Source organism: Pseudopodoces humilis, chromosome 14 (genome assembly GCF_049639895.1).
Source record: "Pseudopodoces humilis isolate 2021_Gansu_Grassland_sample_001 chromosome 14, ASM4963989v1, whole genome shotgun sequence".
Lineage (NCBI taxonomy): Eukaryota > Metazoa > Chordata > Aves > Passeriformes > Paridae > Pseudopodoces > Pseudopodoces humilis.
Genome location: NC_142213.1, coordinates 9294516 through 9318560, shown reverse-complemented (window position 1 = coordinate 9318560; position 24045 = coordinate 9294516). Strand labels below are relative to the sequence as shown.

Genomic DNA, 24045 nt, shown 5'->3' with positions numbered 1-24045 from the left:
CGGTGTCCCCAGAGGCTTCACTCCTCAGACACACACCCAGCTGCTCTGAGGTCTAAGCTGGCATCTCCCCCGTGCAGGACTTGTGCCATCTGGGTGAGCACCAATACAGCCCCAGCCCCTTGGCCCTCACCTGGTGGCTCCAGCAGTGTCAATGTTGGACCAGGGCGGGGCAGAGGCTTCTCCTGCACAATCCACCCTCACACACAGAACAGAGAACAGGTTCAAAGTGTATGCAACATTTTATTGAAAAAATACGAATGTTCTGTACATAAAGTACAACTTAATGGGCTTGAAAAAATCTCCAGAGACTTAATGGTTAGTATAGGTCTTCTTTTCTTCTTTTCCCTCTAAGGGCATAAAGCATACAATGAAGCAGCAGGTCCCCTGTACTTGTGCAAGTGCAATCCCATCACTGTGAGTGCAGCATAGCACCTGGCTCTACACGGGACTCCAACATGCTCAATGTACTTTTGATGGATGGTCTGCAAGAAATTTAAAGCATGGAAGAACTGCACAGGACTTGTCCTTCAATCCACTGGTGATTCAGAATTTATTGAGAGATCTCTGTTCTCCTAAACAGTCTGCATCTGCATATCCAATATTTCTGACAAATAAATACAAAAATAAATAGGGATCTGGCCTCACAGAACTTGAAGTCTCAGAAGCAACAAAACTTATAGCAAGCTACATACATAATTTCAACTATGTCAACATAATTTATTTAAATCTCTATCAATAAATGTATTAAAAGTATAAATTCTTACCCAATACTGAGAGTTTAGTTCTGGAAATAAACCCAGAAAAGGAAAGCTTTTTCAGTCCTCTCTTACAATTTAGTGTGCTCTTAGAAAATGCTTTATAGCTGAACTTCAGCAGAAACTAGCTGCTATATAATGCATTTCTATCCCCCAAACCTAATATAAAAAGCTCTTTAAATCTTTTTACAGTAACTGGCTTTCATGTCCTAACTTTACATACAGTTACTAAAAATACTGCACGTAGCAGTGCTGACTAAAAATAGGTTTAGTGTTAAAACTACATGCACAAGTGCTGGGGTACCAAAGCAGAAACTGAATAATGTGGCAGCTTCACAATTTATGTTGCTAATTGGATGGTGTAACAAATACTGCAATCCCAAAAGATATGTATGTTGCCAATGGAAAAACAATTAACAGGACTGGATGAGGAGGAAAAAGGCAAAAAACCTTTTTTTCTTCTCCATTTAAAACTGGAATGTCCGTAATGGCTAAGAAGGTGAATGTAGACCAGAGTCAGAAGCTTCTAAATCAGGAGTAAATGGTGATGACTTCTCGGCCGCCACCTCTAACAAGTAATACCCTCTCCAGACCCTCAGTCAAGACTTCGAGAAACTCCATGTCTGTTTCAGTAATGTCAAGGAAAAAAAAGTATCAAAACCAAAATACACAGGGATTAGACCAGGGCCAGCTCACAAGCCCTCAGCTCTGGTCTCACTTAGCTCAAGTACCCCTCTAAGTAACAAAATACTGTGAGTTTGGAGCACTTTTTCCTTTAAGCAATTACTACCTTACAGCCACAAGCCAATACTCTCCACCCAGGGGACACTTTGTCACATATTACAGCTCAACAGCACTGGTGGACAAATGAATTCAAGAGAACAGATTAAAGAAAAACCTTCTGTGTGGGCCAGGCCTTGCCTGAAAGGATACAGTTTTCATCTCCATCAGTATTCTTTGGAGGACCAGGCATGTTGAGGAGCACAAGTCTGGCATCATGGGATCTATTTACAATGACTTCATTTAGCTTCACTGCTGTGTGCATCCTTCGGACATTAGACTGGTTCCTGTAGGAGAAGCACATTCAGACTTACTGTTAGAAACACACCTCTGAACACTGAATTATTAAAAAGGTCCTTTAAAAGCATACTCAGATCTCCTAAATACCCTGTTAAATGTCAGCTCAACATAGTGATTTTCTTCAAACTTTATGATGAAGATACAGAAGACATTTCCCAGACTTACTCAGGTACAGCTAGTCTGCTGGTTTTAAGATCTCTGGAGTCAAGTCTCCAGTTTAGAAAGTTACACTGCTCTTCAAAAAGCACACTTGATAAAGATGATTTAATGTTGCATAAGAAATGAAAACACAGTTGCACGAGGGGATGTTCTCTTCCACCAGGCACAGTCGTGGCTGCAGAGCCCTCCCTCAGGGCAGCCCTGCAGCACCCCCAAACTCTCCCGTGTACCCACGGCAGCACAGGCCAGGCACCCCTCCAGATGCAGCACCCCCAAACTCTCTCAGGGGGCTGGGAGCCAAGCAGGAGCCTGGCCCCATCGTGCTCAGCCCACACTTCCCAGGAGCACACTTCCCTCTTGGTGCTGAACAGCAGCTGACATCTCCAGAGAAAGGCTGGGCTGCTACAGACCACAGTCGCAAAATGGGGAAGTACAGGATGGCAGCCTAGAGCAGGCTGCACGTGAGGGGCTTCTCCAGAGTGCTAGACAGGTGTTAAGCTCTCCTTCAGGACACTAATCAACCGCTCTGCCTGTTTACAAGAAACACTTTTACCCGGGTGTCTTTAAAATCTCAATCACACTTTCAAACTTGAGTAGCCACTTAGTTCAAAAGTTAGGGGAGAAAAGGGAAACAGGTGCAGCATTATCTCATAAACCTCTGCTCCATAAGAATCCAGGCTAAGAGAGGTAAAATCATTAATTATTTGGAATATATTAACACAAAATAACAACAATTAATGCAGGAACAAAACTCAGAAGTAACTTTTGGGGATTTCAGGCCAGGGAATGTTTCCTTCTTACCAGAAATCAACCATTATTTTTGTAACATAAAAGGAAATACAATACAGAAATAAACTTATCAAAAGAAGAATATTTTTATACTTTTGAGGCTTTTCTACTTGAGGTTTCATCTTCATTTTAATATTGTAAAAGTATTAGAAGAAACAAGTGAAATACGAAATATCAGTGGTTTCACTGATTTGGCTTTGCTTGATGAGGGAAACTCTTTAGCAACCTTGCTGCTCTTCTGAATATTCAGATTTGCAAATAAATTATATACACAGAAAGAAGAAGATGCAGTGGGGAAGGACCATGTTTATTATGCTAACAGAATAATTTACCCACTGTGAATTACCTCTCTGTTACTTCATGTTCTTACTTAATTTGGAGCAAGGACATGCTCTGTCTTCACCACATCAGCTTCAGAAAGCCAGGGACAACACTGAGGCCAGATTATGTTTACAGGAAGTGAGGAAAAAAACAGCAGCAGGAACATAACAGTTGTTAGCTATGTATAGTTTTGGAAAGGGAGTTAAAAACTGAAGGTTTGGTTTTCTCTAAAGTGTTATTTAAAACTGGCATCTCCTCAGTGATTTGAAGGTGTATGCTACAAGAAGGGGCTTATTTAGTGCCCAAAAACTGCCAGAAATAACATCCTAGCAGTCCTGTGGAATGAGAGCTTCTCTGAATGAGTAATGTTTCTTCCTGCTTGTTTCTTCCTACTCTGCTTAGGAAAATAGGTTCAGACTGGAATTGTTTTCTATCCTTAGTTCTCATCAGGACAACTCTCGTAGTTTGTTACATCCTATTTATAATGATACGTAGCTTAAGTTGCTAATCCTGCTCCCTTTAAAACGTTGCTAAGACTGCTCAACTCTAGTGCCTTTTCTTCCATCAATACACATAGTTTTCCTGCTTTTAGCTGAGAAAATTCTTTCCTCTCAACCATCTTAATGTACTTCTAATTTAAATAACAAACTTACAAGTTTTCCCACCCTCTGAAAGCATGGAAGAGGAAAAAGTACAGGTAGTTAACACCAAATTCAGCAGAATTTCTACAGTATGATTCAGCCTAAAACAGATTTGAATTCTAATTTAAGAGGAAGAAAAATCTGGAACTTTGCCAAGTATGCAAAACTGACTGAGCTCTTCATGTGAGATGTAGGATATCAAAGAAGTCACAGGAGATTCACACAAAGCCAAAATAGACCTTTACTTCTCACTCTTCAGGGGGCACACACATGGTAGTACCACAGCTGCTGTTCCATGTCAGTGCTCCTGCAGCAGCGTCTCAGAGGGTTTATCACACACAGATGCTGTTCCAAGTCACTCATCACCATCTCCACAGCTTCTTCCTTTATGCATTAAACATCCACACTACACACTAGACAGTGAAATTACCATCTTTTTCTTCTTAAATTCTGATTAGACCAGTGAAATTATCAATGTGGTTTTTTGAGGTATTTGGGAGACAGGAGGGAAGTTGTTACAGGATTTAACAGTTCCAATTAGAATTTGGCTATACCAAGTGAAATATTGAGGGACGTGTGCACATTTGATTGGTTAGAGATTTCTGGGGAGGCTAGCTGAGGTCTTTTCATAGCCAGGTCTCAATGTTTACAGCATCCAAACCAAGGATTAGGAAACAAAAGATAATAAAAGCACAGCACACATAGAGCTTCAAGAGATGTGAAGTGCAGACTTAGACAAGACTCACGGCTTAATGCTGATGAGATCTCTAAAGCTTCCCACAGCACTGCCTCGGTTCCGCTTCTCGGCATCACATTTCTCTTTTGTCCAGGTCATCTGGATATTCTCAGGAACAGGGTCTCCCTCATCTTCTTCATCTGAGTAGAGACTCTCCAGACGTGCTATTGAATGTCTGTCCTTTACAAGCTGAGCCTGGAGGGCACATGAGTGACAAGGTGAACTCAGAGACTTTATTTTATGCTCTCTGGTGCTCTTTAAATAATTACAGACTTTTTGTTCCATTTTATCTTTTATTTTGCTCACTCTATTTAGCCTTCAGGAGCTAACACCAGGCATCTGCCCTAGCCAAAAGTCTAACATACCAAACGGACTTTTAACGGTTTTGATGGGTGTAAGCCAAGCAGAATCTGGACTGACAGAAGCCTGTATCTATATAGGAAAAAATGTCAGTCTAGCTCATATCATGACATGGTCAGAAACAACAGATAAGACCAACCAAAACTGCCCACAAAAAAAAAAAGCTTGACAGACACATGCAGAAAAGATGGATCATCTTTCATAGCTACATGTAATAGACATCATAGTCATGTGTCCTGTAAGTCCAAACTGGAAAGACATCTTCAGCAGGAAAACAGAATATGCTATAAATTGAGACAAATACTGGATATCCCATAGAAAGATAAAAACAAGAACTACATGCAATTTTGGGAAACAGAAAAAGCTACACTGAAAGTATTTCCTTATATCTTTAGAGCACAGGAGTTAAATTTAAGCAACAGCTACGTAACACCCTACTAGGAAGGCACTTAGTGTCATCCCCCTCAGCAGCCCATACAGAACAACCACAAATGACATACCTCCCTTTCCCTCTCAGTTTTTGTCAGCCTCATTTGCCTCAGCATCTGAGATCTCTGCTCCATCATAAGAGTTCTCTCGTAAGTATATGCTGAGATATCACTATTGTGCTGCAGAAATAAGGACAAATATTGTGCTTGTAATCAAGTCATAACCAAACATCACCACATGCAAATGAAGTGAAAAATGGCTCAATTCCCTTACCATTTCTACCACTTCTACCTCTGCCTCTATTCGGAGTTGATAGAGGAAAGTAGCCAAATCCTTCTTCATCTGGATGCTGTTATCATCCATCTGAGCAACAGTAAAAATTCTCATTTTGCATTTTCTCCAAACCTGGTGAGGGAACACAAACTCTCAGTCACTTGAACCATTAACACTTTGCTCTACAAAATAGAAACTTAGCAACATATCCACTCTCAATTATCAATACAGGTTCTACAACTGGACCACATTTCTTTGAATTGAAGAATGCAGAAGTAGGTGGGGGACATTCTCAGCTTACTTTGTGCTGTTTGAGAAGAAAAGGAAGCAACATCAACATGCCTCCATCATGCACAATCCACCACACATCGATGTTGCCTTCGTTGTAACGCTCATGGTTGCTGGGGTAGAAAGACACATTTTTGGGAACCAGCAGAGCCAGATGAGCTGCAGTTGTGCAGCGCACAGTACCTACCCAGGAGGGGAAGAACACAGTTATTTCCAATTCTACACGAGTAATTTATGGTTAGAAAAATGCTACTCGCTGAGCAAGTGTCAGCAAACCATAAAAGTCATCACTTAAATAAAGAAAAGTATGTACAGCAAGGCTTGTGCAAACAGATCAGTCCAAGTGACAAAGCCAGGATTAAGCAGACTCACAGGAACACAAGCCTTGTTTCACACTCGAAAGAAAAGCAGAAACCTTCAAAGCTAGATAAGAGGAGACAGTATCTGCTCTCTTCTAGTTTGATTAAGTAACTGGACCACAGTAGAAGGAGAGAGATAGGAGCAAGGAGAGTGTTATCCACTAGTGAAGGATAGGTTAGAACCAGTAACAAAACAAACAAATTAAAGTTTGCCACAAAACCAGCATGTCTCAAAGCTGGTAGTTTTTTAACCGTTCATTAGACACATGAGTTTTAGCTGCTAGATTAATCTTTGAAGATCTTTCTTAGGTCTTTTACCCACAGGAACTGGTATTTCAAATGGAGCAGTTTTGTGTGAAAATACCTGCTTCTCCATCAATATGAGAAAAAAAGACAAACTCAAAACCAATCTTACAAGGATTCTATTAAAATCACGTGTACCACGTGTGTAATAAACATCTCTGTTCACATCTAATCACACCAAACCTTTAAAGCTCACCTATAAATGTTTTCCAAGACCTTGGATCTTCACTCTGTCTCCAGCCATAGGGCCACCCCAAAACCACAGTGTTGTGCTTCATGCCACCGAGTCCACAGGACTGGATCAAGTGAGCAATTCCTTCTCGAACTTTATTGGCTACAACTACTTGACAAAATCCTTTAACCTTCTCAATTTCCATCATATTCTTAATAGTCTGAAAGAGAGAAAAAACATCTCAGTTTTCCTTTCCAAAAGGAATTCCTAATTTTTCCCTGCCATGACATTACAATGTAAATTCCTGGTTCACATGTCCATAGGTAAAGCATATTACAATGCAAGTTCTGCTCATCAGATTTCCCTAATAAAACAAAAGAGAAAACACCCACTTGTCTAAAATGCAGTTTATTTCCAGACATAATAATTTCTAACAGATTAAAGTAAGGATTTTTTTGATTTGTGCTATCATCTCTTATTCATCATAGTAGATAGTGATATCTGTGTTACTATTTTAGTTTCAATTTTCTAATCCTGTAACACTCACCTTTTTAAACCCAAGGCCAATTGACTTCATTTGGATTCCCAGTTTCAAATTCCCACGTAACATGCTGTGTTACATTAAATTTACAAATATAAGCACCAAATCCCACACACCAGCAAGTGTACCTTTTATTTGTTTAAAAACTAAATAAACTTGATCAACACATAGCCCATGAATTAGTTTTCCTTTGGTAACAATTTTCCTACAGAAAAAGCCTCCGGAGAAGAAAACTAATATGCTGATGCTATACATATATTTACATTTATAGATACATTCATAGATGTAAACAGGGCTATGATGTCATGTTTGCACAATGAGGAAGATTAAGTAATTTACTGAAAAATTGAAAAAAATTCAATGCTTTTTGTAATATACTTATCAACACACTGAAGAAGAACACATTTGCTAAGTTTACCAGTTACTGAAATCACAGAATCACTGGGTTGGAAGAGACCTTTATGACCATTGAGTCCAGCCCAGCCCTAACACCCCAACTAGACCATGGCACTGAGTGCCACATCCGGTCTTTTCTTAAACACATCCAGGGATGGTGACTCCACCACCTCCCCAGGAAGACCAATTCAGGACTTTATCACTCTTTCAGTAAAAAACTTTTTATTTGGAATATTCAGAAAACTAAACAGTCCTCTTCCCTCCATTAAGCAGCACACAGAAACTTCTACAGTAATTATTTCCTATAAATTAAGGCAGTTTTATGCTGCAAGGCTATTTACAAATGCGAGCACTGATCTTGCATTCCCAAATGCACAACTGGCAGCTGAAATACGTATGCAAGTCCTTCACTGAACAGCTGTAGTACTGCTGAACTTGTTCTGTGTTTCATGGAAGCCTTATTAAGATGCTTTTTCCACATATGATTAGGAAACAAAATTTTGCATTACCCCCACTCACCCCTTTCTGCTTCAGGATTTAGGACACTGACCTGCTCAGCAGCCTGGGCTTCTCCGTAAGTTTCCAAGAAATTCCCTTGGATGACTGATCCTATGATAGTCAAACCTTTACCAGCTTTCAGCTGGGATGCAAATGTTAACAGTCTGGGGTATTTTACATGCAAATCTTCATCAAGTTTCAGAAGCACCAGCAACTGAGGCCTGAAGAAAATAAAAAATACGACATACATTTTATTTAAAGCTTAAACAATAATACACATAAAAAACTGCCTTTCATCACTTATATTGCGCTTAAATATTAACTCTGAAACATTCTTTCTCTATCTCACATATTCAAGAGGTTTTACTTAATTTTTTTTTCCTCTTGGTTAACAGCAGATGTGAAACTGTGTGAATTCTGCTGCTGCATTGTGCTGACAGTAATAAAACCTACTGATACACTCAGCTTGAGAGGCTTGCATTGGTGTTTTATTTACAGGTATGTTTTTCAAGGCTCTTTTAAGTACTATTGGAGCACACATAATGTTCATACTGTAGGGCTGATCTCCCAGATTTATCTGGATACTTGTGCCAAGAAAATATCAGTATTCTGTATCCAGAAACCCGGCATATGGAAAACACAAATATTTTCATCTAAACACAGATCCCACCTGCCTTCTGTTCCTTAAGGTATTGCTACACAATCAGTTGGGTCACTTTCTGTCTGGCTGCGCAAGTATAAAAGGATTTATAAAACTCTGTCTCGATACATTCCTATTGCTCTTGTTCAGAGTCCAAGGGCTGAACCAATGCCCAAGCAAGAGGAGGGTTCTTGCCCACTTAATCTGTTTCAACACAAAGAAGAAATGACACCAGAAGGAATAATGCTGGCCACTGTTCATTCCCTGGCCTCTACACCTCTGTACTCACAGACCTCCAGTTTCCCCAGGTCCCACTTCTGAATTCACCAATTTGGAGTCCAGTTAAAGATCCAAAGAGCACTAAAGGTCTGCCCATACTGGGCCCATACAGCAAGGCTTGGCAGTAACAAGCCAGCTTATTGCAAACTCACCACTTTTTTAAATATTCTAGGCATTTAAATTTATTCACACATCTTGTTTAGAGTCCAGTTTAATTCCTTCAGTGTAAGCAGATAACCATGACAGCCATTTCATTAGCCCAAGATGAGTACCTCCAGTTCTTGGTGTGTGGAGGGCCCTCCTCCAGCCTGAGCAAGGCGTATCTCGCTGCGCTGAGCGACAGGCCCCGGATGCCATCACCCCACTCCTTCTCTGCACTGTGAAGGACAAACAGCTCAGCCAACACATGACTCCACTTAACTGCACTCTGACAGTCAGGCTATGGAGATCTGAGCACCTGACAGTGAGTTCAGTAATGTGACACATAGCATCTATCGCATCCACATCTGTAATTTGTGCATGAATGTCTGAGATATCACAGATCACGTAAGAAAAGTGAAAATGTTTCAGTAAAATATATATGATGAACCACCATTCTGGTTTAATTTGTAATCAATGCTACAGAGAAGGCTTCCCAAGCATATATAAACATCTGGCATTTCAACACCCAATTTAGTTATTAGGCCAAATTAAGTTATAAAGCCCAACTCCATCCAGTACAGATCTCCAGCAACCCAAGCAGCAGATTCAACTTTTCAAGGACTGTTCCAGACAGAGCTTTGCACCAGATAAATTAGAATATAATGGTTGGCATCAGCTGTTCTGGGCCTGAAGTAATCATGTGCAGTACACAGCAGAGAGATCCCAACCAGTTTTCTACTACCTGTGATTCATGTATCACCTAACACCTTTAGAGGCTTAACAACAAAGTACTTCAGGGGCTTTTGCTTAGCAGTGACACAGTAAAATAATGAAAACAAAAATTAAGTAGTAAGGAAGCCCTACAAATCATCTCTGGACAGCTCCACTTCTAAATGTGCAAATTAGAGATAATTCATTAAAAAGATCCAGCCTCCTTCTTACCCTTTCTTATCCAGTTAATACTTACCCTTGGTATTCAATGTACTTGTAAATCATGCCTGCAATAAGCATAGCTACCAAAGCATAATACCAAGATGAAATGAACATCAGTGCCAGGCAAATACTCATGCCCAAAAATGAGAGTGCCCTAAAAACAAAAACCAAAGGCATTAATAAGTAGTGGGGCAGAAAAGCCTAAAAAAACAAGTCAATTAAATTCTTGCTCTTTTTTCTTTAAACTGTCTATGCTGAACTGGCAGTGAAAGTAAAACCTCCACTGGATCTCCCCAGTCCCACAAGTTTTTCCGTGCTGTTATTAAAATGAAACTCTTGTGCCATGACATATCTGAGTCTGGCTCTTGTGTACAACTGATGGCCAGAGAAATAAAAGTTGCTCCCTGCCCTCCTGGAGAAGGTTCTCAAGTGCATAGTGCAGCTCAGTGAGGCAAAGCCCTTCACTCACCAGTGGTAGTATTTAAAGCGGGGCCGCCAGTTTGGGGTTCGCAGAAGTGTCTGGACTGCACATGCAAGATTAACAAAGAGGTAACACATCAAGAAAAACCTGCAAAACAAAAGTGCAAAACCTTTTAGCATGCACATTTATAGATCCTGGCATATATCATAATTACATGATTGATTTCAAGTCAAAATCCCGCTGCCCTGTCACATGTCCTGTCCCCCTGCCCCTCTGACTTCTATTAGCCTAAACTATCAGCATAAAGTAGCTAGAACAATTTTTTAATTGGATCAAGTTAATCTGTTCACAACACAATGCTGTCTTTGTTCTGTGATTAAAATGTTTTTCCAAACCAAATAAAAATATAAAAACTTGCTTACTCACAGAATACTCTAGAGCAGAAACAAATACATTTATATGTAGAGCCTGAAGTCAGAGGATTAATAGAAATTACAGAATTAGAGTGGAACTCAGGCTCTGGGAATTTGGTTAATGGTTTAAGATATAGTTCTGAAAGATAATCAAACTAGAAAAACTCAAGAGTATTTCTCTTTCCCCCCACCCCCTCCCTGAGATAGCACCCAGGCTGTTTCTTACATTGAGAGAATTGGAGCCACCATGTCAAGTGAAGCAATAAGGATTCCTAGCTCAGCAATTAAAGCTGTTAACAAAAGAGCCCACGTCGGTTCCCCGTTCGCTTTTCCATGACCAAAGATCTGAAAAAACAGAAACATTAAGTATATGTTCCAGGTATTTCATAAGGTTGTAATGGGAAAAAATCAAGTTATATTTTTTAGAAGCAACAGTAATTCTCCTACGTACTTCCTTCTCTAGATCAAAGAGTCAAATTATTCTAATGGCTTGCCATGCTTCACAGATGCTTGATGATAAAATTACCCCATAAGTCTACGCTAAAAATCCTTAAAAGTATTCTTGTTTTCAATAAAAGAAAAAAAACAACATCAAAATAAAACATATTGCCCCTCACTTCAGTGCTGGGCAAACTGGGGAGAATAAATGTGATTTTTAAGAGCATGAAGTCAGACAGCTGGTGAAGCAGCATGAGCAGAAAGCTTTTTAAGGAGTACAAACCCAGAGGAAAGGGATGATGTTGTCCTTGGCTATGGCCTGCAGCAGCCGTGGGGCCCCAGTGAGGCTCTGCAGACCTGCCCCACAGGTGGAGAAGAAGGACCCTATGACAATGACCCACGGCGAGGGCCACGACAGCGTCCCCACCACCAAGTTCTTGTTCACTGCGTCACCGTACCTGCAGGCAGAACATACCCAGGCATTCGTATTCTGAGGACTATTTTGAGACTCATGTTTGGGGTTTTTGGGTCAGTTGTAACACGTCATTTAAATACTATTATTAATTATACCATATTCTGAATATGCTATACTTTATTATTAATCATACTGTATTATTTTCTTAACCAGAAAACACAGAAAGTAGCAAATAATCTGAGTTACTTATGATATACAGATTGGAAGTGTCTACAGCTTGATTTTGACATTTCATTATACATATTTTAAAATTCTTGTATTATTATCTCAATATTATTTTTTACTACCACCAAAAAAATTCAAGAGCTAAGACACAGGATGGAAAATCCGAGGGTGCTGTGCCAGAAAATATCAAATGGAACACAAGAAGATTCCAAAAACAGTGTTTACAATTCACATACAAATATGGTTTAAAAGGCACCCAGAAGTAAAAAATTTTTAAAACTCTAAAAACAAAACCCAAAACAAGGAGAGGAGTGGGGCATGCAGACAAAGCAGGCAAGAACACACCTACACTGCAAAAACAAGAAAAACAAAGGAGAGCATTAAAGCAGTAACACTTACTTATCTCTCAGGACAACACCTTCTATGCAGGCTCCAAATAATAACACACAACTGAAGTCTGGAGGACAGAGGGTGCTAAGGAAGTAGAATTTATTTAGATATGGCAGATGAAAGTATTGTGAAAGGACAGTAAGTGCCTCCACCCCGTGGCATTTGTACTCCAGTTTCTCCACATGTATGTGGTAAAGCTGGCATGGAAATTAATGTCTCACTGCTCACATACACCTTCTAATGTTACAGAGAAAGGCTGAAATGTTTTAACAAAGGAGACAAAATCAAATGAAGCATTTTTATACTAAAATGTCAGTTTAATCTTCTGCTAGTACAGAAGCTGATATTAAAAACTTCCTTTTCTCTCTCCTCCTGTGCCTGAAGATATTTTGAACATACAGCAAACCATTACCTTGCACATTATTTTTTTGTATCTCTGCTGGCATTCACATCACCAATAAGTCTTTGACAGTCAGGTTTGTTATTAACTGTACTGCTTCTGCATTGGGGATGCAAGCTTTTTGGATCTGGAATTCCAGTAGTTTTTTACCTTGTAAATTAAGTTCACAAAAATGGTTAAATCTTGAATACTACCCCTGAAATGCAACTGTAAGTTACAAACTGCAATAAAAGGAGAAACATTGCTCCTGAAAGTGTCAGCCTCCCCCAGGGTGGCACATGGACATGGACACATCCAGGTATCCAATGGGTGAGCCCTGAGCTGCCAGCAGAGCTGGAGGTAAAGCTGTGACCTGCTTTAATATTCCTTATGTCCACAAGAAATGCTGACTTCTTGGTACAGGGTCAGCTCCCAGAGTGACAGCACAGAAAGGCTGCGCTCCTAAAGAGCTGGGACAAGCAAGCTGGATTCTGATTTACAGCTTGGCAAGTTTTGGCAAAAAACAGGAATGAAACAGCAGAATTTCCATGAGAGTCAACATCTCGGCCAGCTGCCCTTTAGGTGAGACTGATTCAGAAAGCTCTTTTGACTGCATTGTTTTATTTTTAATTATCTGAGTTGATAAATTGTCATTTAGGACACCAAGAGCTAGATAAAGCTGAAGATCTTTGCTCATCTCTTCTTTAGCATGAGAGCAGGTAAGAAGACAGTCTTTCCTAAACAAAGCTCCTGTTGTCCTAAGCCCTGAAGAGCTGAAAAAACACTTGGGAACATTTAGTCTAATATCTGACTCTAGTTTATCTTGTTCTAAAATATTCAAGATAACCTATACTCCTTAAAGTCACTCCAAAGAAAAGGCTTTATTTTTAAAAAAAGGAACTGAAATTTATGAACTCTCCCATTAAAGCCTCCCTTCATCTTAATGTTTCACTACAACATAAAAAAAAATTTCCATGTACATCACCAGCCTGAAAAGCTGTGTAGCAAAGAACAGCAATGAGAATGCAAAAGAAAAGAACTCATCACAAAAGGGGGGACGGAAAGTAACAGGATAATAATTAAAATTCTTTCAGCTCAAGGACTAATGTTCTGTTGTTGTTGCCTTAGTTTTTTTCCAGTGGCCAGTTGTACTTGCACTGACAATTTGGTGAGCTGAAAGCAGTTCCAGAAATCAGACACAATGTACCAGCACTCTAATAACTTTAAAAGGATACAGACTAGTGATGTGGTGACAATGGCAAGAATTGTTCCAACAGGGATGGATTTCTGTGCATCTTTGAGGTCCCCTGATCTGTTTGAACCAGCCATGATACCTGCAAGTACATTTTGGTAAGATCACAGGGCAGGAGGAAGCTCAGAGCCCCCTCATGCCAGCATTCTCACCAGTCACTGAAGGGAAGAAGATGCCAACCAGCACCATGAACGACGTGGTGATATCTGACAGCACATACAGGTGCAGGTTGTTCTTCTGGCCTGCTACATCCACAGAGGGCTGATGTGCTCTCTCCAGTATCTCTCCTTTCTCCAAATAATTGCTCCATAAGTTGTCTTCAAGGTTATTATCACACCACAGAAAAGAAAAGCATGTTTCAGTTCAAACCTGTTCTCATTATAATGAGTTTACAATTGAGGACTACAAATGGGATTCAGTGATCAACACAGGAAAACCACAAATATGTATCAACAGTCTACAGAAGCCTAAGCAACCTAAACTTTATTATTACTAAATGTAACATTCTTTTAAGCTCATACCTATTTCAACCCAAAGGAAATACACTGAATGTTTTTATGAGCCACTATACCACATAGTAGCTCAGAAAATGCAAAGCAACACTATCAATCAGTTTGGCATTTGAAATTTCACTAATAAATGCTGAGTCTTCTTGTAATCTTAGAAACTAGACTGCTGGTTTCTGTGAAAATGGGAACCTTCAGCACTCAGCACCTGCACAAAGCAGCTGCACTCTGGTGTTCATTTCAATAACGAACACTTTTCAGTTATACTTTATTCAGGAGTGGGCAAAGGAGACACACTATTTCTATACAGGTACTCTTATCTTTCAGGGCATAATCTTAACCTGCCTGAAGTAGAGAGCTGTCACTACAGAGCTCTGAAAAATTTTAATAACTTATTCATGCTAGTATAATTTAAAATTACAGCTGACTTCATGCTGAAGTTATGAGATGAACAAGGGAAATTTAATAAATTTTACAGGAGACAAGTACTGTATCAGGACAAAAGTCCCATTTCATCTTTTTAAAGGTAATAAGACTGGACTTTCTTTATTGAAGATAATTTTCTTCACTGTAATTACATTTCTTCATTCCTTTTTTCTTAACCAGCAGGGAAGAGTTTGACCCATTTCAGCTGCTCAGCATGACTCCTCTTTAAAGGGAAAAAAAAAAAAAAAGTTCTACCATACCTATTAAAATGCCACTAGCAGCTCCTGGAATTCCTGCTATCTCTGAGACATTGTTCATTAGGAAATATTCATCACAGTGTTCGGTGGTTAAGTTTGTGCTGTGGCAGAAGAGCTCCCAAAGCTTAGAAGCCACAGTTATGTTATCCTTAACTACAGTTTTGGCACAAACATCAAACTGATCTCTTGACAGAGTCCTGTTGCCCAACATGCAAATCCTGGAAGGGAAACATGAACACCAGAGTTAATGGATATTACTGGGAAAATGAAATCCACACTTGCTCATATTTATTCTTTTATATCATGTGGAAACTTCAAGTGGCTCCACTGTGCTACATCATTTCTCTCCTTCAAAAGGATGGCTGCAGCATGACAAAGACTGTACCTGTTCCCTTTAAGGAATTTTTTGATTTATGGAATTTGATTGACTTATCTTAAACAATAAAAGAGAACAGTTAGGACAATTTTTGGTTTTTTGTTGTTTGGGTTGGTTTCTTTTTTTTATTAAACAGAACTACTGGAGTGGAAGAAATGTGAAGAGTACTAGAATTCAAATTACTAGATATTTAGAATATCTAAAGATATTTAGAATGTCATTAACCCAGTTTCTATACTACAACAATTGAATTGCAATACAGACATTTTAGATTCAGAATTAGGAACATACATTAAAATCACAAGGAAAGGTTCTTCTTGTCAGCAGATACTGTGCTTCATAGCTAAAATCCTCCACTGCCTGTAGCATTTCATCTAATCACAATCATTTATTTCAGCACTGAAAAATTTTTATTTAATTAATTGTCTTTGTGTCCAAAGACAATTCCACAAGACAGTGATGTAATGTTAACAGCTTCCTACTACTAAAAGTTCATTCAGCTTTTCTCCCCACTGTCAGAAAGCACCCACAGGAAAATAATATTTCTTCCACTTTAATTTTAATTCCACTTTGTTTAACAGGTCTTATTGATCACTGAAGACGGGAAAATGGAAGACACAGGGTTTCTTTTTGCAAAGAAAATGACAGGTTTGCAAGCTTGCAAACTGTAACTTCCCAGAAGCTTTCCCCTACAAAATTAAAAATAATTTATCTTGTTACTTCAGAAAAAAAGAAAGAGGAATACAATCCAAGAAGAAAGACAGGGAAAACATTCACCATCTAAGAGATAATGAGGGGGGTGTAGAGACATTGTTTTACTGCTGTAAACCTTCACTGTTGTAAAACACTATAATCACTGGGCTTTAAATACCCAAATGGAACACTTGAGGGCTGCAAGTACTTAGTTATGGTCAAAGCATTTCAAGATGTGAATAATCATGCAAATCCAACTCTATTTCCATTCCATTCATCTCTTGTCAGTAGTATCAGAAAATACAGTTTGCATTCCTGGTAAAACACATACATCCACATTATTGCAGCTCCAGCTCCGAGTTCAAGAAGCTGATTCCATGTTCAGCTCACAACATCCAAGGAGCTTGTGCTGGGTCCAGAGCAGGCTCCTCACAGAGCAGGGAAAGCTCTTCTGGAGCCTCACACAGCCCCACACTACACTCCCAAAAGGTGCCCAGTTTCTCAGCAAGGAGCTGACCACACCACGAATTTCCAGCCACGAAGGCAGTGTGGTGTCTGACTGGCCTGGGGAAAAGGGACCTGCCAAACTGCTCCCTAAGAACTGCACAAATAACCCAGCAATAGCATCACTCACATCCCACCAGCTGCAAGCCAAGAGACTGGATTGGCTTTGCAGCAAGCAGAGCAATGTCAGCCTCCATCAACCTCACCATGAGACTTCCTTTGACCAAAACAGTTCCAGAAGTGTAGTAATATGTTCATTTTAGCCTAAGAAACTTCAGTTCCACGACCTCTGCACACTGTCATTATACACAGCTAAAAATATTGGAAGCCCAACTTCCAGACTCACAGGCAAAACTACAACCCCCATCCAGAAATATTACTCACGGAAATTCAGGTGGATCGAAGATGGACTTGATAGCTCCAGCATAAATGGACAGGATGGATATTACTACACAGGCCAAGAAGAGGGAAGCAAATTTGTTCACATATTTCACACCTACGAACACCACCACTGCCATCAGGATGAGGAACACGGTGCCATACACCCTCATGTTGTTCAGCATGGCACTGGAGGCATCGTGGGCACCAGATGGATGGAAAATTGCTGCTTGTGGCACAATGTATGTCTGAAACAGGAGAAAGCAAAAGTGAGCTGGAGGAACACCAGCACAGAATGCTGTCTGGGACTGTGTGCCTGTACTAGAAATGTAAATCGCTTTGCGCTCTGCAGCGTGCTCTTCACTGGGAATCTTTTACAAGAAAAATCAAGAGGTAGCAGCAGAACTGAGCCAACTTTATCAGATGAACACAAGTCTTGGATGAAGTCATACATCCATGTGTGTTGTCAGAAGAGCTCCCAGGCTGCATACTCAGAGTGTGCAGCTTCCAAAGGGAAGCACTAGAGGTAAAGAACTGGAGACCTTCCAGTCTCTTCCTGTAAATGTGTATGCAAACATGGGACAAGAATACTGGGGTACTTTCTATAGGTTGTCTTTAAAGCAGGATTACACTCTGGTACTACTCACCAATAAAATCTCAATGGCACCAAGGATATACATGGCTCCTGCAAATGTTGTTCCCAAATAAAAACACAGCCCTACAGCTCCACCAAACTCTGGGCCCAATGACCTAGATATCATGAAATAGGAGCCACCAGCTGTGAAACGAGAAAAGTGAGAGTAGAATTATAATTTATTGCTATAAATGTTTAAATATTCACAAAAGCAATACAAAATAATTATATACAGTGTATCTGCTATATTGAGGTTCAACTGAAGTATCTTACTTCCTAGCACACGGGTTAAAACCAAAGAAATTGATCTTTAGCCTGATCAATAACAAGAAAAAACACTAGATATGAATTCAGGCTTTGTATTCCAGATTAAGCAAATTTCTCTAGAATAAATCCATGTTAACATCTCATAGCAACTTAGCTTTTGGTTTCTTTTTTACCTTTTTAACAGAATGGAGACATTTGTTAACTACACTTACCTGGAACAACACCGTTAGTGGCAATTGCACTCATTGATATGGTTGTCAACATAGTCTGTGGAAAGCAGGGAACAGGAAGCAATTGTGTCAACAACATTTTTTAAAACATAACTTATTTCTTGATAAAATAAAGCTGCCACTGCATATACGATACAGTATTTCTATTTATTCTGCCTGTCATTATCTCAAAGAAAACAAGGACAGCAGGAATTTAATCACTGAGCTGTTGAGACTTCTGTTTGAGGGATGGCCCCTGTTCTATCAGGTCAAACAGAGGGTGTCTGCAGACAAAGCAAGATAAGAGAACACAGGTGTTCCTCAATCTGCAGAGCTGTGATTCCAACCAAGGCTGGTCCAGCAAAGCAGGCAGCCCTCACCTGGGGCAGGCATGGAAAACAGCTGTTTGCTGAACAAACACTGTATGTAAGACTCTATTTACACTACAGTTTGCCAGTTTAGAAGTAACAATAAAAAAAAAAAAAAAAAAAAAAAAGTTCTGCAGCTACAAACATGGCTAAGGTGCCTGGCTTAAATCTGACTTTTCTTTACACAAGCACCTACAATGCTGCCTCCCCAGGTTTCTCAGTAGTTTCACAGAGGTTATGTCACATGCACTGTTGTACCTAAGTACTTACACAACAGCAGCAAAGCAATACAATCAGGAAGGACTGAAGAACTCCAGCCATTCCAACCATCCAAGTCAGCCGAAGGAAGAGAATAACCCCAAAGATATTCTGCATGCATGGCAAATACACCCCCATCAGGGTGCCCATGCTGGGTGACTGGAAAAAAAAAGAAGTTGATATTCATTAACTGAAATTATTCAAAGCAGAGATAACCAAAAAGGCCTTGAAGTTCAGTTTTTTAAAGGGTAGAAACCTGGGAAATCTAAGGTACATACACTCAAATACTGTTGTGCTGGACTTACACAAAACATAACATGAACTCCAAAATCACGAATTTCTGAACAAAATGCTCACTCTGCCATATAATGAAGTAATTATCCTCAGTATTTAACACTGGCTAGTAACAACAGAAGATATATTTGGTGTTTTGTAGACCCATAGAATTTTTGTATTAAATGTGTTGTATGCTGCAGACCCCAAGTAAGGTAGATCCTTACCCTACTGCCCAGAGTTCACAAGTTGGGTTCAAGAAAAACATACTTTTGTCATGCTACAACTAGAAAAGATTTGGAAGCAATCTGGAGATGTGGATAATGTATTTTCTTCCATTTTATATATTCCATATAAAACTAATGGTTCTACCCTTTCTTAAGTTCAATGTCAGCATCAGACTTTGAATTACTTTTGACAGAGACTGAGAAAACACAAGTTATGTGACTTCACAGGAACTGCAGATGACTGGCCTTCAACAGAGCATCCTGCAGAATAATCATCCAAAATAATGGCATCAAAGTGCCACTGGCAAGGGCTTTATTCCAAGAAATATAAAAATGCTTGTTGCATTGGAACACCTGGCACCAGCAGCATTTCAGAGTCCCAAATCTCTGTGGCTTCCTGCCAAGACATTTCATTGCTTCTTCTTTTTAAAGTTTCCTTTTGCATTTAAAATTATACTGAATTCCAAAACACAGGGGGAATAGAGTGTGCCACTTCTGAAAGGCTCATCCCTTTTCATACTCCTTTCTATAAATAAACATGAATTCCAAAACACATTAGATAGCATTTAAAGAAGTCCTTGAACAATCGTTCAAATGAGGATATTAAAGGGAGATGACAAAACTTGTTCACATTTGACCCCACACAGCATTAACTACATGCAAAAATAAATAGCACCTTTATAGACAAATGAAGTCATGAACCCAAAGCAACAGTATGTGAGACAAGCAATAAAATGTGTGCCAAAAACTTTACATAAGTTAATTCATGAGTATACTTCACTACACAAAACAAAATCCTTAAAGAATGACATGTTTGTAAGATCACCAGGGCAAAAACAACCAAGAAATTTTGTGCTTCAACTTGCAATTACATGTTACAATCCAGAATTTCCTCATCTGCATTGGAAACCTGCCCTGCCAGACATGAAACAAAACTGTGCCCAAGAACATGATCTGAGCTGTTCTTCGTTAGAAGTGCCAGGAGTTGCTGACTGAATTTTTTGAAGTCAGCTTTGAATTCCCTGTGTGACTGAAGCTGAAACAAGTCAACCAGACTTTTCTCATACACACTAGAGCTCAGGTGAGCCTCCCGAAAGAAAGCGGGTGACAGAATCGTGTGCTGATGGTTTGGAGCAAAGTTACCCTATGAGACCTGCAAGCAGGGGCCAGAGCTGCTCCTCAGCTGTCTGACAGTAACAGAAATGTCACTTACTACATAAGTGTCCTGATCAGGGCAAGGTAAGGACTTTTTATTAAGTTATTCCAGTGCTATAATTGAGGAAGATCTTAATGGAGTATTATTTATATTGTATTTGTTTCCTCAAGGAAGGGAAGGTGTAGATACTTTTGATTCCAACACTTTCATCTGATTCACACTGTGTGTTTAACCCCATAAAATTAAACTCAGAAAGGACTAAATACTTGCCAGCACTGGGCAGATATTGCCCAGCACAGGGGCTTCCCACTGTCACATTAATGCACACTTTGCCACTCAAGGATACATTCCACATAATTTTATCATCATTTATCTGACCATTCATCCATCAGTCCCCCCCTCACATCTCTGAATCCATCAAGTGAATTTATCAGGTGTGTGGGTATCTCAGGGCAAAGGAGTCAAAGAGTTTGTCAAAACTGGCATCTGGGAAAGGGAAAGAAGCCCATCCTGTTGCTCCTACACAGGAGAAGTAAATGGACCATGGTTATTGTGTTTCCTACGTGACAGTCCTCCACACACTACAAAAGCAGGTGAGATTTCAGCCTGCCTTTACACACCTCCCAACACCTGCTTCCTTTGCATAGAATTAGCTCAGGTCTTTCCTGTCTTCTGCCCTATGTGGTCCCTGCAGCTTTGCTCCTCTGTTCCATCACCTTCTCCCCCTCCCTCCTAAGTGGTCTCTTAAGCCTATCAAGTTACAAGCTCGCTTCAACCACAAAGGAAGAGAAATTGTGCATTAGTTGTACACTTGTGAGGCCACTGCAGAGCAGAGCAGCCTAGGAAATGCCCAAGTGTCTGCCCAAGCAAGTATTACTAAGTGTATTTCAGGCATAAGAGCTCAGCCTGGATTATCTTATCCCCAAAAAAAAAAAAAATATTCACAAGAATGATTTACAAGTATTACTTGAACCAGCTTGTTCACAGAAATATTTAACACCAGTAATCTACAGTGACTTGATCCTTTTTTATAGCTTCTAATCATCACTAAGTGATACTAAATCAGTGCTGAAGTTTCAACAGAATGTGACCTGAAACAAGGGTATTATTATGCTCAACAGCACCCACATGAAAAAATGTAACACCCTGTGCTGTGTGTAAAGGAAATAAAAGAGAGACATTTTGAAGAACACCATTTTAGAACAACCAAGAAGGGACAGAAAAATCTCGAAAATAGTCTCAATTTCAGTGATGCAGATCATGTTTCTGCTCACTCTCATCAGCTGCAGACACATAATTTATGTAAATATTGATCTGAGTCTGAAGGACACTATTTCCATTGTGCCAGTGTGATGGGTTATTAAAGCACTTGGCTGCAGGGCTGAGGGACATTGATCAGCAACGACAGCTCTCACGGCTGCTCTGCAGCATGAGGACAGACAGCAGCACAGAAATGAACTGCTTTGTTAAAGATACATGAACTACAACAGTTTATTTCATTTTTTCCAGCAGAAGAAAGGGATATTTCTATAGCTTTATTGCAAGACTGTACTTAGAAAAGAAAAAGCAACCCAATTTCTACCTTATTACATTGGAGTTGTGTCAATTTTACCTGATGTGTACTTAAAAGAGAATGCTACTACCAAAAGTATTTAGTGGGGCTGCTGAAACAAGATAGTATGTTCATATTAAGATGTCTTGCACTGAAATGAAATGAATTTGAAAGGATATGATTTGGCAGGCAGGGCTGTGCTAGATCCCAAAAGGTCCTCACTGAGAGATCTGTATTACCTGCTCAGAGAATTACTTATTGAAAGGGTTGCTTTCCTCAGTTCCTTTTTAAGTATCAGATCTAGAGCCTGCTCATCTGCCTTGCTCCAGCTCTTGCCTATGAGATGCCAGTGCCAGCAAGAGACAGGCAGGTCACTCTTTGTCACCCAGCTGAGCACACCCAGTGCAGCACTCTCCAATGGGTGGGCTAACAGAGGTTTATCCACTTAGAGCAGACCTGCTGGTGCTGGAATGGACTGCCAGACTTCTGTCCCCATGCTCAAATGGGAAGGATAAGTTAACAGCAGCACAGTGATTTATACTTCAAAGATGATTAAAAAGAAGTATGCAGAAGAATCCCCTTTGTACTGTTTTTGAATACCTTCAATCCATACCCTTGTCCAGTTACTGCTTTTAAATTTCCTGGGTTTAATGGTTATAATTAGTGGCCAAGGCTTTCCGTCGTCTTATATTCTGCATGATGTTTAAAATTTTATATTGCTCATGGCAAGAGAGGGAGAAGAAATTCAACCTGCAGTTATGATATTGCAGCTGATGTGATTTATCCCAGAGACAGACATGCAGACAAAGGTTCGCCTAAGGAAACTGCAGTGTTTACACAGGAAACACTGAGATATTAATACAGCATGATACTGTCACTTTTGGAAAGGTCACCAAACCCATTCTACAAAAAACATCTGAGAAGTCTGTGAACACACATTTTTGGGACATGGGAAAGCATAATTCAGGAAAACACAGTTATTAAATCTGAACTCCATTTTGCCATAGAAACAAAGCTTTAATAAAGATAATAGTCCTTTTTAATGGCAGTAAACAGCTTGAAAATATGCAAGTATGAATCATACCTAAATGTAGAAATATTAACACCACACCATGCATGGTACTCTGCCAGGGATTCAAGACAAGTTCTCAGTTTTCTGGTATTTGTGCCTGCCATTTTTATCTTGTGAAGTTCTATATACATTTGCTTTAACCAACTGTATACTATAGTCCCATTGCCAAATTCTCCCAATTCTTTTTCCATCAGGGAAGCAAGGGACTATCTTCCAGATTGCTCTGCATCTTACCTTGGTATTCTGGTCAGGTAATTAAGAAGGAAATAAAGAGCAAAAGTGATCAGAACTTCCTCAAAATCACAACAACTGTGTCTATTGTATCCTCCACCATTCTACTTTTGTCAGGGAAATAATCAATCTGCTTCTGATAGCAAAAGGATGAAAATTATTTTACATCATGCAATAATACCATATTAGCAGCTGATACCTGACATCATTCCTACCAAAAGCATGCTAAAACAGAGATGCAGCTGACATTCCTTATTAATAATGTGAAGGTAAAAGCTTTGGACAAGACTCAACCATTAGTATAATAACAAATACCACACAAAAGAAAATCATAATTAAAATGTTTAAATTACTTTTTTAATGTCAGCTTATAGGACCAGAATGCAGCTACTTCATCCAAATGACCTTAGCTCAGTCCTGTCATGATGTCACATTAACCACAATATTGCAGCACTTTTAGTGCATGTGGTCTCAAATAAAATTGAATTTTAAGCTTCACGTTGACAAAACAACTTTGTAATTCCCAGTGTAAAACTGCAGAGTAAGGAACTGGAGTGTAAGTAAGGGCATTCAGCATGGGGTAACATGCATGCTGCTTGAGAGGTACTGGTTTGCAACAATATCACTGCCAT

General features: G+C 39.6%; 1 protein-coding gene across 2 annotated transcripts in view; it reads right to left on the bottom strand.

Annotated features, from left to right (window-relative positions):
* Positions 1-220: 220 nt before the first annotated feature.
* SLC12A4 (solute carrier family 12 member 4) overlaps positions 221-24045 on the bottom strand; it is a 46171-nt gene continuing 22346 nt past the window's right edge. For both annotated transcript variants that reach the window (XM_005526348.3, XM_014255487.2), the window contains 21 exons: positions 18915-19061; positions 18280-18334; positions 17814-17944; positions 17173-17414; positions 15219-15433; positions 14179-14343; positions 14010-14108; positions 12405-12462; positions 11649-11823; positions 11154-11272; positions 10563-10661; positions 10128-10247; positions 9292-9396; positions 8153-8321; positions 6690-6885; positions 5845-6014; positions 5544-5675; positions 5342-5449; positions 4492-4676; positions 1689-1822; positions 221-1378 (listed from right to left, as the gene is read on the bottom strand). In XM_005526348.3, coding sequence (XP_005526405.2) covers positions 1287-1378; positions 1689-1822; positions 4492-4676; positions 5342-5449; positions 5544-5675; positions 5845-6014; positions 6690-6885; positions 8153-8321; positions 9292-9396; positions 10128-10247; positions 10563-10661; positions 11154-11272; positions 11649-11823; positions 12405-12462; positions 14010-14108; positions 14179-14343; positions 15219-15433; positions 17173-17414; positions 17814-17944; positions 18280-18334; positions 18915-19061 — 2916 coding nt within the window. In that variant the 3' untranslated portion in view covers positions 221-1286. The remainder of the gene's footprint in view (positions 1379-1688; positions 1823-4491; positions 4677-5341; positions 5450-5543; positions 5676-5844; positions 6015-6689; positions 6886-8152; positions 8322-9291; positions 9397-10127; positions 10248-10562; positions 10662-11153; positions 11273-11648; positions 11824-12404; positions 12463-14009; positions 14109-14178; positions 14344-15218; positions 15434-17172; positions 17415-17813; positions 17945-18279; positions 18335-18914; positions 19062-24045) is intronic.